The sequence below is a fragment of the Notolepis coatsorum genome, assembly GCF_963971535.1.
Source record: "Notolepis coatsorum genome assembly, chromosome: 9".
NCBI classification, from domain to species: Eukaryota; Metazoa; Chordata; class Actinopteri; order Aulopiformes; family Paralepididae; genus Notolepis; species Notolepis coatsorum.
This window is the reverse complement of record NC_140173.1, coordinates 133,394,092-133,407,154: the sequence shown is the minus strand read 5'-3', so window position 1 is coordinate 133,407,154 and position 13,063 is coordinate 133,394,092. Positions and strand designations below refer to the sequence as shown.

Genomic DNA, 13,063 nt, shown 5'->3' with positions numbered 1-13,063 from the left:
ATAACATTAGTACAACTGCAAGACAGCACCTTGAATCTCATGGAAAGAATACTATAGATGCTCGATATTGGCTTTTTTACCGATACCGATATACCGATATTGTCCAACTCTTAATTTCCGATACCGATATCAACCGATACCGATATATGCAGGGCCCCCCCCCAAAAATGGAATAATTTCAGGTAATTAACATTACATATCTCTTGTTGTGGAATTAACACAACATTATGCATACTTTTGACAATAAATAAAATCTGAATTTGTTCTTTTTTGAAAACCGATACCGATATTTTCCGATATCACATTTGAATGCCGATAACGGCCGATAATATCGGTAGGCCGATAATATCGGACATCCCTACTTATCACAGTAACGTTAGTAGTACAACAGCACTAAAACTCCTGTTTTACTTTAGTAGCTTAACACTTTGAGTGCCACGGACACTTTGTCGTTAGTTCATGCCGCCAGTTGAATGCCAGCAACGCTATATAGTGCGTGTTTTTTTTTTTTTTTATTAGCGGTTTGAATTCATATTTCATCAATCGAGCCTCACGCTAGTGCTCCAAACTCTCTCTGAGCTCCATTGGGAAAATACCGCCCCCTATCGTATCTCCCTGTGTAACTGCACCCCATTGGATTAGACTGGTAGGGGGGGGGGTCCAGTTTCCTCACTTTACTTTTCCGGCAAATACATATTCACCTATATATCAGCGTTTGCCCCATGTGTGATGTGTGTGTGTGTGTGTGTGTGTGTGTGTGTGTGTGTGTGTGTGTGTGTGTGTGTGTGCGTTGATCAGGAAATGAGAGAATCGATTTTTCAGATCGCTTCTCTAGCGTGCATAAGTACACATATACTATCGATAATCTAGCGTTTATTTGAAAACGATTCATAAATAGGCCGAAAAATGACAATGTTTTTTGTGTATTCCAGAATATTCCAGTAAATGCCGTTTATCACGGAAAAGTTATATTTTCCTGAAACTTTCAAGAAAACGAGGGCTTTTCAAAATGCTATAAAACGGAAATGAACCGATTAAAAAACAATCCGTTTCGACAACGTTGACTGCAAACAAGTCATTGATAAGCGACGGGCAGATTAGACACATAGCCATAATTTAAGACATAGATTATGCGTTTAGAGCGCTATCATTGAAGTGGGTGGTGGCATTCAACGGGGGGCAAGGCGCAGCGCATTGCTGGTAATCAAAGTGTTAAAAACCATGGGAAGACGTATCACAGCATAGCAAAGCTAAGTGTTCTTAGTGAATGGAGTAACGCTATAGGCCGACAGCATCACCTCTCTCTATCTAGAGTGAATGTGTGTCATCTCTCAGTGTAATTGGATCACCCTGGTCCTACGCTGGCCTGTCCAGCAGGACTTTAGCTGCTACAGTGGGCATGAGACTCCAGAAGCTCCAATAGCCCCGGGCTCACAGCACTGCAGCAACACAGAGCTAAACTACTCCACGCACACTGACAGCAGATGTAGCCGCTCTGTGTGTGTGTGTGTGTGTGTGTGTGTGTGTGTGTGTGTGTGCGTGTGTGTGTGTGTACGCGTGCACACATCTACTATAATGCGTTTACTCACTTTGTAGTTCATTAAAGGGACAGTTCAGACATTTGTGACTTACCAATGTTGTCGCAATGTTGCACCGTACATAGTCCTTTCTCAGCACACTGGGAAGACAACTGAAGTCTACTTTGTGTGCACTGTGGAGTGGATTTTAGTTGTCTTTAGTCAGATTGTACAGACAGGAGCTTGACTCCATTGACTTTGCATTGGTTTGTGGTGAACTCGCTGGAGCGGCATTAGTAAGTAGCAAACACGGCAAGGGTTCCAAACATCGCAACTGTCCCACTAAGGTGTTTCACTTCTGTGACTGGACTTGTTTCTGAAGTAAAGTATGTTCAGAATGTTGGACAATCCTTTTAAGTGTTAGCTAAATGTATGCACGTGCGTGTGTGTGTGTGTGCCGTGGTGTTTGAGTGTCACATCTACAGTATGCATGGATTTGCTAATGCACACATGTGTACTACAGGTATTAGCCAAATGGGAGTTTGTATAATTGTGTTTGGTTGTGTGTTTGTGCCTTCATCCATAAGCAAGCACATGATGGGTGTGTGTGTGTGTGTGTGTGTGTGTGTGTGTGTGTGTGTGTGTGTGTGTGTGTGTGTGTGTGTGTGTGTGTGTGTGTGTGTGTGTGTGTGTGTGTGCGTGCGGGTGTGTGTGTGTGTGTGTGTGTGTGTGTGTGTGTGTGTTACTCGTGTGTGTGTACCGTGTACTCATGCGGGCATGTGCATGTATGTCCGCACTGTGTATATTGTTGTGCTTCTGTCCGTGAGCAAGGGCATGATACGTATGACATGCGAGTGTGTGTGTGTGTGTGTGTGTGTGTGTGTGTGTGTGTGTGTGTGTGTGTGTGTGTGTGTGTGTGCGCGCGTGCGAGTGTGTGTGTGTGTGTGTGTGTGTGTGGTGTGGCTGGTGAGTGTGGGGGGTGGGGGGTCTGGCGGGGGCCAGATTGGGGGCCGTCATGTGACTAATGTGCAGACCTGGCTCCAACAGCTGACAGGACCACTGGGCCCCGGGTCACACACACAGGGCCCAGATGGAGAGCTGGGCAGGCCTGCTGTGATTGCTGTAGCATCAGGCTAACAAGAACACAGGTCACACACACACACACACACACACACACACACACACACACACACACACACACACACACACACACACCACACGACACGACACGACACAGCCTGGTCGGAGGACTTTTGTCATGTAGCATGAAGAATGAGTCTATGAAGAAGAGATGGTTCAGGGACATGTAGAACAGTGCACTGGGTCACATCCAGTGTTAATTTGGGCAGCTATTTAAATTTTAGTTTTAGTCTTATGGTCATGTGTCAAATGCTCCTTTTTCGTTCTCATCATATTTAGTCATCATATGTATATACTCTGTCGGGATCTAGGGGTAACAGTACTGTATATTTGAATGCCGCCTATGTCACAAATGTATCAGTACTAAATACCTATATGTCCCTATGCCATAAATGTCATGTATGTTGTGTATGTCATAAATGTCTATATGAATTGAAAATGGGGGACCCTGATGGAAACAAGACAAACGTCTTTCTCAGGTCTGCATCCCCTTAACAATTGTATGTATTGAGCCGTACTGTATTGTACCCATTCTGCAATCTGTTAAATAAAGTTCATTCATTCATTCATTCATTCATTCATTCATTCATTCATTCATTCATTCATTCATTCATTCATTCAGTCACCTTCATTTATTTTTCGTTTAGTCAGTTTTGGTCAACTACAGGTCTGAGCATTTCTTAGTCTTAGTCAGTTTTAGTCTCGATTTAGTCTTTTTTGTTTTAGTCTAGATTTAGTCGTAGAAAACGGATGACATTTTTGTCTTACTTTTTTTTTCGTTAATGAAAAAAAAGGCTTTTTATTCTCTTGTAATGCAATTCTATGTACCGCTACAGTCAGTCAAATTCACATTAATTTCTATTGGGATCATAGATTCATGTAGACGCCCCTCTCCCCACTCCCCATATATACTGTGATGTTTTGTCCGCTGCTCACCTACTCGCTCTGTTCCTTTAAGCCTGTTGCTCACCTACTCGCTCTGTTCCTTTAAGCCTACTGTTTATCAATTGCACTCACCTCACTAGCCCCCACCCTCGCGTTCGTTACTCTCGTTTTCTCTTCAGCAGCCACACCCTTGGACTACCTGTCATTATGTGTTTGATTGGTCTGGTGCCGAACACACACTTTTAGTTCAAGTATCAATTACCTTCACGCACCTGATGTTTATTCTAATTAGTTCCCCTGTGGGCTTTAAGTACCTCGCTCTTCCCCTCTGTCCCTTGTCGGGTCGTGCCGTATCATTCCGTATCTTATTCTCTATCACCAAGACTCCTTCGGGAGGTCCTCTGTCTGTTTATGCTGTTTTCATCTCCGGCGTTAGATGCGCTCCAGCCTTCGCCTCCTGTCGCCGTTGCCTGAGGGAGACACTGGACTGCGCTCTCTAGACTTCCACGGGAGGTTCCCAGTGTTCCACTTCAGACCTCCGCGCAGCAGACGTCCTGACGCGCATCCAAACCTCCGCGCAGCAGACGCCCAGACGCGCATCCAGACCTCCGCGCAGCAGACGCGCTCTTCACTCCAGACGCGCATCGCTTCCTAATACTCTACGGGAGGATGCGTCTCTCCGAGCCGACGCGCTCTTCCGCGCAGACGCGCTCTTCACTCCAGGCGCGCATCCAGACCTCCGCGCAGCAGACGCGCTCTTCACTCCAGACGCGCATCGCTTCCTAATACTCTACGGGAGGATGCGTCTCTCCGAGCCGGCGCGCTCTTCCGCGCAGACGCGCTCTTCACTCCTGACGCGCATTCAGACGCACTCCAGATGCGTCCTCCGTACCGGCGCGTACTCCAAGCAGTCGCGCACCACTCAGACCTCCGCGCCAGATGCGCCCTTCGTACCGGCGCGTACTCCAAGCAGTCGCGCACCACTCAGACCTCCGCTTGGACAACCCGTTTCCCCGTGGCGACGCGCTCGCCCCGTTTTGATCCAACTCTCTTTACGCACAGCGCCTGGGTGAGTTTTTATGACTGTCTTTGATCCTATTCGTTTTTCGTGTGTTTAAAAGACACTGAAGATATCCTGCTTTGTGTCAGACTGTCACTCACCCAGCGTCAGCTTTTTGGACTGTTCATTGGGATAATATTTGGCCTTAACATCGCTCACTGTGTGTTTACACACCGAAGATATTTATCACGTGGATTTGTGTTTGGGACGTTTACTCACAGTGTGTATATACACCGAAGATTCTGTCACCTGGATTACTCTGTTTTTGGGACAAGTCACTTCTCCTGTTCACCTGCTCTGTTCCCTACTGTACTCTGAGCTAATCCCGCTCCCTCTCTCCCTCTCGGTCCCGCTTACCACCTCGGAGATTCTGCCGAGAGAAGTCTGCAGAGCGGCTCTGACGTACCCACCTGCTTCCCCAGACTAACCATCCCGGGAGAAGCTGCAGAGCAGCAACATTCATTAATGCTTGTGTTCCAAGGCCCTACCCTGTTTTCTCTGTCCCAGTATGCAGCTCCAGCCCTCGCCCTGTTCCAAGGCCTTACCCTGTTTTTCTCTAGTCCTCCTAGTCCTCCCTGTCTAGTCCTTCCAGTCCTCCTTCTCCCCAGCCCGCCTCCACGGGCCTCTGTCCCTGTTTCCCCACTCTAGTCCTCCTAGTCCTCCCTGTCCCCAGCCCGCCTCCGTGGGCCTCTGTCCCTGTCTCCCCTCTCTAGTCCTCCTAGTCCTCCCTGTCCAGTCCTCCTAGTCCTCCCTTTCCTGCCTTGTCCCTTGCCCCGGCCCTGTTCCGTTAGCCTTCCCTTAGCCTTCCCCATAGCCAGCTCGCCTCTTAAAGGCACTGTGCCCTTTCCCATTCTTTTGTATTTTATTTTTTTATTATTTTTTAAACAAACATATAAACAAACATGACAACACACGATAAGATATACAAGCATTAATTGTCAGGGCACATCCAATGAGATCACCTTTTAGTTAGTTGTCTTATATAAGATATACCCATAATACCTGTTATCTAAAAAAAAAAAAACTACACACATATGCTCAGCTCGAACCCCCCCCTCCCGGACCCCACCTTGAGAAGTACCTCCACTATCCCTCGCACCTAACCAGACACTACCATTATAAGCTAGCTTTTATTCTCTCCACCACTTCTAACCACATTGACATTTTGGATTCATTGAGACCCAGAATTCTTGCTGTAGATATTTCATGGTAAATTACATCGAGATATGTAAGAAACCAAACTTTACGGCAAATTTTTTCCGGTTGAAACCAGCGTGATGCGATCAGCTTTTTGGCTACTGTGATACCCGATAAAACCAATCTCTTTAGCTGTGGATTCACTGCAAACTCAAAAACATCATTCAACAGCAATACCGAGGGGTGTACAGGTATATTCCAAGATACGAGTTTTGATATTTGTTGGGTCACATCTTTCCAGAATGCCTTAACTGGTGAGCAGTCCCAATACATGTGCATAAATGTCCCTTCGTCCCCATTTGTACATTGGGTGCATTTGGAATCTTGTTTGAGCCCCATTCGGCACAGTCTTATAGGAGTCAAGTATGTCCTGTGAATATAGTTAAGATTGATTTGTTGATGATCCGGGTTCCTTGATGTAAGTCGGACATTTGCCCAGGCTCCTTGCCAATCAAAGTCATTTTCCAGGTCTGGTATATCCCTCCTCCAGACACAGTCAAGTTGGAGGGTTTCATACGAGGACGTTAGTAATTGATGATAAAATTCTGAAACAAAACCTCTCGATGTCTCTCTTGAGTAGAAGAATTTGTGGTATCTGTGGTGTTCAATTGGTCTGTCTAATGGAACACCGTGAGACTTCAAACATAGCTCTAACTGTTTGTGAAAAAGCCATGTGGACTTGGTGAGATTAAATTTTTTGCGTATTTCTTTATCACTACAAAAACCCTGTTTGTTAAAAACATCCCCTAATGAGTGTATGCCTTGCTCTTCCCATATAGGGAATCTTATAGGTCGTTTTCCAATTAAGAGAGCATTGTTATTGAATAAGGGAGTATGATTTCCCATTCTTGTTATCCAGTATTTTGTGTTCTCCCTTAAAGGGACAGTGCCGTTTTCGGTTTGTTTCAATAAATGCCCAGTTCTTGGCTTACTCTCATACCTGTCTTGTGTTGTGCGATTGGGGTCGGTTACAAACCATAACATATACACCATAAGACATAATCAAACCAATAGTTTTAGTCTTAGTCATGTGTCAAATGCTCCTTTTTCGTTTTCATCATATTTAGTCACCTTCATTTATTTTTCATTTGAGTCTTAAGTCGTTTTAGTCAACTACAGGTCTGAGCATTTTAGTCTTAGTCAGTTTTAGTCTAGATTTTGTCTTTTTTGTTTTAGTCAGGGGAAAAAGCTTCGTTGACGACCATATATAGTCATCATTTTCGTTGACAAAATTCATGTTTCATCTGAACATCCTGAATGTCCATAAAGACAACTTTGTAGATGTTCACAATAGAATAACAGAACAATACACCGATAGACTCAGAGATGTTATGGGGGACAGACAAGAGAGTGAATGTAAAGAGGGATAAAAAGAGATAGAGAGTGAGAGAGAGTGAGAGATATAGAGCAAGAGAGTAATAGACAGGAAGAGAGCAATAGACAGAGAGAAAGTGAGAGAGTGATAGAGTGAGTGAGTGAGCGAGGCTTTGTTCAGACTGCAGGCAAATGTGATTTGTTCTCATCAGATCTTTAACTGTCCAGACATCACCAACCTATCTGCATGGGTTACTGTGGTAACAATGTTAGCTACCGTTAACGGTAGTTGACACCCATATAACATAATAGTGTTTGTGAAAACAACAAGCTCAAGCTGTTAACCAAATGTTGCTAATGTAGTGTTTGTGGAAAAAAAAACAAGCTCAAGCTGTTAGCCAACATTACCAATGTAGTGGTTGTGAAAACAACAAGCTGCTTAGTTTCTCCAGCAGACGTCACATCATCGCCTAGAGACACAATGATGATCTTGTGAATTATGCTACACATTCCTGAACCACTACACGTTAACGTTAGCTAACTTGCTACAGTTGGTAACGTTTTTGCCATTAGAAAAAATTATTAGCAGCTAAGCTAACTAAATGAATTAGCTTAGCTAACCATCAGTTAACGTTAGCCACTCTGATGCACTTCCGTCATTCTGGATTCAACATTGTTGTTGAGTGTCGTATTGCGAGTAATGCAGAAAACACTTTGAAATCCTATTTGAGTGGCCAGAGCATCCAGACTGAGACACATCAAATGTGGTTTGGATCAGATTAGCAAAAATCACATTTAATGACTTTCTAAAAATCAATGTGGATATAATCTGGATATGGCAAAATATCTGATTTGGGCTGGCAGTCTGAACATAGCCTGAGTGAGTGACAAAGCAACTGTGAGTGAAGTGAGAAATTGAGCGAGCGAATGAGCGAGTGAGTCCTTACTTGCTTCTATCCGTAAACTCTTCCAGCTTGCCTCCTAGCATGCAACACTCCTCCTTCAACTTCCTGATCAGGGAATTCTGGGAGGTCAGTAGGCCGTCCAGCTCTCCAACTGCAAAGGACCATGGGACATCCAGGGGTTAACAGTTAGTGTGATGTTGATACACTTTCTGTAGTCATCAGAAATCCTACCTTCCCTAGAAGATGATATAGACCTGGGGAGTCATGTGAAGGTTCTAAGATCTGCATGGTTCCAGAAGAGTTTAGCCTCTATGGTCTCTACTACAGGGAGCTTCTCAAGGTAGCAGGGTTTATATGGTTCCACTTATTCAATTGATGGGAGCAGAGTTGAGCATAATTCAATGAGATGTGTGTTTTGAAAGAAGAACAAGAAAGAAGTCATGGGTACAACACTGTGTACCTAATGGCGCCAAATGCTCAAGTGTTTCCATGTACAATTTCCATCGTACACTACAAGCCCAGTCTCGAGCGAAGGCTACATTCATGTTTTTCAATTCATATCACCGCAGGGTGGCATAATCCCACGGGTCAATGCATTGGGAAATTGTGTCCCAGGAGGACATCTACCCCTGTGAATATTTTTGCACGGATCAGAATACGGGCACGCACGTGGGAGCTCGCGCAAAATCGGCGACGTCGTGCCCCGACCTTTTCCAGACGTTTTCGCTGATGGAAGTGCATTGGGAAATCGTGCCCCCCACCGAGTTCTACCCCCGGGAGAAATCTTGCGTCGATCTGTGCACGGGCGTGCACATGGGAGCTCGCGCAAAATCACCCAAATCATTCCACGTTGCGCAAAACTTTCCCCCCAACATTACCCCCGTGAATATTTTCGCGGGGATCGGAATATGGGCGCACGCGTGGCAGCTCACGCATTGGGAAATCGTGCCACCCGCCGAGATCTACCCCCGGGAGAAATCTTGCGTCGACCCGCGAAAGGGCGCGCCCTGTGGGAGCCCACCCAAAATCACAGTTGCCCCCCTTTGGCTACCTTAGAGAGTCATAGTTACTCCTGCCGTTTACCCGCGCTCTATTTCCCTCAGGAAACCTTGACCGCCTGCCTATCCACGTGGAGGTCAGGAAACCTTGACCTTTGACCCCACTCACATTTGCCGTTAGATGTTATTTTAGCACACACCACACTACTGACATTTTGGATTAGATGTTATTTTAGATGTTTATGTTCAAATAAAATCTCATGTGCAAACAAATACATGCAGTTACATTGTCCAATTACCTATATTTTGAACTTTTTGGGTCGGGGAGTGAGCGCTGGGATTTTTGGCTGGTGAAAATGCTGAGTGGCTACTAGTGACTTTGGAAAACCACTAGCCACAGTGGCTGGTGAACCAAAAAGTTAATGTCAAGCCCTGGTTGTCGTTAACACTTTCAGTGCCAGCGACGAGAAATCTTGTTAGTTCATGCCAACCGTTGAGTGCCAGCGAAAATAAATCTCGTAACCTGTTCCACCCGACGGGGTCGGTACTGACCCAAAAATGGCATATGGTCATAAATCAATATCTTTCAGTGTTGCATATTTTTTGCGATTTTTTTATCAAACGTTTTCAAGTATTAACATCACTAACATGTCACAAAAGCATGTAGAATGTATATTATCATCAATACGTTAGTTTAGCAATTGGTTAAAAGTGCCATTAGATAGTTTTTACTTCTCGATTTGCTAAAGTCTATTACAAGACGGCAACCATTTTGGAAAATATTTATCATGGGAATTGTAGTTTTTTTGTGGCCATTTTGTCGAGGGGATGCATAGATGTGGATCAGCGTTGGAATTATTCCGAACTACACTTCCTGTCAGATACTGTGGGGGTTCAAAGTTCAGCGTTCTGAATGAATTATTTCAATAACTGTTATTATTCGGGATAATAAGCCACAAAAGGTAACGTTTTTGACAAATATTGAAAGGCAGTTAGTTTCTCCTCCCTATTTTTAGCATGTAGCAACAATTCGATCTGAAATTAGTTTCAAAATGGTTGCACTGTGGTGAAAATAAAAAGGTACAGTAAATTACAGTAGCTATCATTATCTGTTCTTTCTTATGCACACCTGGTGATACTAAATCCAAATTGAACTCTGGCATTTGAAAGATAATATATGTATATATATATAAATGTGCGAATTTGCTATAATAAGGTAATTTATAAGCATCATATTATATATTCTATAATAATATTTCAAATTGCATTGGTCCGGATGGCAGAATTCAGTACTGTATCTACAGAACCTTCTGTTTAATCATCTTCCCTTTATTAATTTCCTTAGATTTTTTCTATACATGATCTCAAGAAGGTACTGAACAAGATCAGTGACAGTTTTTTAAGTTTGGTCATTATTATCATGGTGTTATTCACTGTCAAAGATTCAAAGAAAAATCATAATTCATATTCTCCTTTGTTTCATCACAATTTAAGCAAGCCTAGTAATAGACACAATATTTCTGACACTGTGAATACATTCCCTGAGGTCCATAGATGTACCTAGATACCAAGAATATGCAAATGGACCTTGTAGAAGTGGAGCAATATTCCATTTACCTAGGTATATATTTTAGGCAAAGATATTCCGCGGGTGGAACAGGTTAATCGTTATTTTTTTTATTATCGATTTCCATTCATTTTTCATCAATCTAGCCTCACGTTACCAGTGGGGATCTGTCTGAGCTTGAAGAGGGAAAATACCGCCCCCTATCGTCTCTCCGGATGGTACTGCACCCCATTGGATTGGATTGAATGAAACGCATGGAGAAAAAAAAGTCCTGCTTCCACATTTTACTTGTCAGACAAGTAACCTGAGACGATCCAAGTCATTGCCCACCACCAGAACAGCAGAGAATATGTGTTTCCTATGTGTTTCCAGTACCCAGCGTTGGATCAATAAACGTGATCGATATTTGGAATGGCGATCAGGAATTGGAATAATCTTTTTGGAGAACATCTGATCTGAGGTAAGGAATCTATTTTACCAGTCTTGGGATAATCAGAGGTATTTTCACCTATATATCAGTGTGTGCCATATGTGTGTATGTGTGTGTGTGTGTGCAATCAGGAAATAAGATAATAAATTGTTCAGCCCGCTTCTATAGTGTGCATAAGTACACATATACTATCGATAATTAACACGGAAAGTGTTAATAAAAGGTTGTCATTTTATCGCGCAGCTTTATTTAGCTAAAAGTAAACGCCTGTTAAAAATATGATTTCAATGAGCACGAGCTGGGAAATAGATCCTCTCGGGTGGAGTACATTTATCTAATCTCATCTAATCTCTGCCATCACTGACTGGTCTGTAAGGGCCCCTAAAAGCCCTTGGGGGCCAAATGACAGCTGTCTCGTTTGTCCGTTCCCTAGAACGATGAGCGTTTATACATAATGCTAAATGAACACACTTTTCATCCACTCGTTTCATTTAGAAAAAAACTTAGTATTTTTCCGATTTTTTTTGGAAAGCATTATGGCGGCTACTTCCATAACAGCAGTCACTGTGTAGTCAGGCCATGTAGCGCCAACCACATACATCTCTCACATATACACATACACACACACACCCATAAGACCGCATCAAACATTATGGACACGACTGAAACGACAAAAAAAACGATACATACATTGGCAAAAGTGAGATACATATGTTTCTTTGAATGTCTCCTACAAACATAGCTTTGTAGACAATCACCATCCAAAAAATAAAAAATAAAAAAAACAGAAATGTATGGACGAAAGAGAGACAGAATCAGAGAGGTAAAGAGGAAAAAAAGAGCTTGTAACGCAGGGAAAGAGGGAGAGAGAGAAAGAGAGAGAGAGAGAGAGAGAGAGAGAGAAAGAGAGAGAGAGAGAGAGAGAGAGATAGTTGTCATCGTTTGAAAGGCGCATTTCCTTTTTCCGCGGGTTTCCGCCCTTGTCGCCACATCATCTGTCATCTGTTGAAGCGGGGTCTCTTTCAGAACAATCCGACGCTCGCCTTTCATCCGTCTTTGAAGCGATCCACGTCCCTCTACTCCAACATATGTCTTCCCTTTCTTTCCCTCCTTTTTCTCGTTTTAATAAATAACAATGGCTGCCGTTTTGGATTGGGGAAGGGGACCACTCCACCTGCTTCGGCATTCTGTCACAGTTGCACACAAGAACTAAAAATCCAAGGACTGGCGTTCTCTTTGAAAAAGAGTAGCGCTGGTACTTTGTGCTGAGTTTGTTTCGTGTACGGGAAACGTTGAGGGGGAGAAGACAAAGATTTAGACAAATAAATGAAGGGGGGTTCAAATCCCCATTATGGGATTGAGGTTTAAATCTGACTCACAGCTTTTGTCACATTTCATACAAACCCACAGCAGCTTGTCCAATAGTGCTATTTTGTTATATATTGTGGGTCCAAGTCGTTGTTTTCCAAGTCCCAAGTCAAGTCGAATTCCAAGACACAACAAGGTCTCATCAGAAAACTTAAATAAAGTACTAATGGACCACAGAAAAGCATACATAATGTATGTTATGTTATAGGCCATAAGTAATATATGTATACATGTTGTATAAGTCGTATATTTATGTTTTGTATTGGCAAAAGTCCAAAAGAAACACCGCAACCGGGAGAATAAACCAACAGTGATAGGTCGCGGGTGAGTGCTCTCACCACTAGACCCACCCACCCACCCTGATACAAACACAGCCTTACTTGTTTTTACTTTTAACAGTTATATTATCGTATAGCATACGCTCTGCACTCTAGGGGAACCACATCCCTTATCAATGTAATACTGAATAATTTTCTTCACATGTACACACCCATCCGCCTGGCCACACCCACATCCGCTCCTCTACATAAGCGGGGTCGTGGCCATACTAACAGCTCCTTCCCTATTTTCACCACCGTAGAAGTGACTGTATAGACCACTTTGAGTTTAGTGCCGAAATAGTTGTTGGAAAGGAGCTACGTGGACATTGTATCTTATTTTTCTCTCTCTCGCAATTTTACGA

General features: G+C 43.4%; 1 protein-coding gene across 1 annotated transcript in view; it reads right to left on the bottom strand.

The window, feature by feature from the left end:
• Positions 1-13,063, bottom strand: part of sdccag8 (SHH signaling and ciliogenesis regulator sdccag8) — a gene marked incomplete at its 5' end in the record, with an annotated part of 166,341 nt that overhangs the window by 48,810 nt on the left and 104,468 nt on the right. The window contains one exon of the mRNA XM_084322006.1: positions 8,061-8,169. Within this exon, the coding sequence (XP_084178132.1) occupies positions 8,061-8,169 (109 nt within the window). The remainder of the gene's footprint in view (positions 1-8,060; positions 8,170-13,063) is intronic.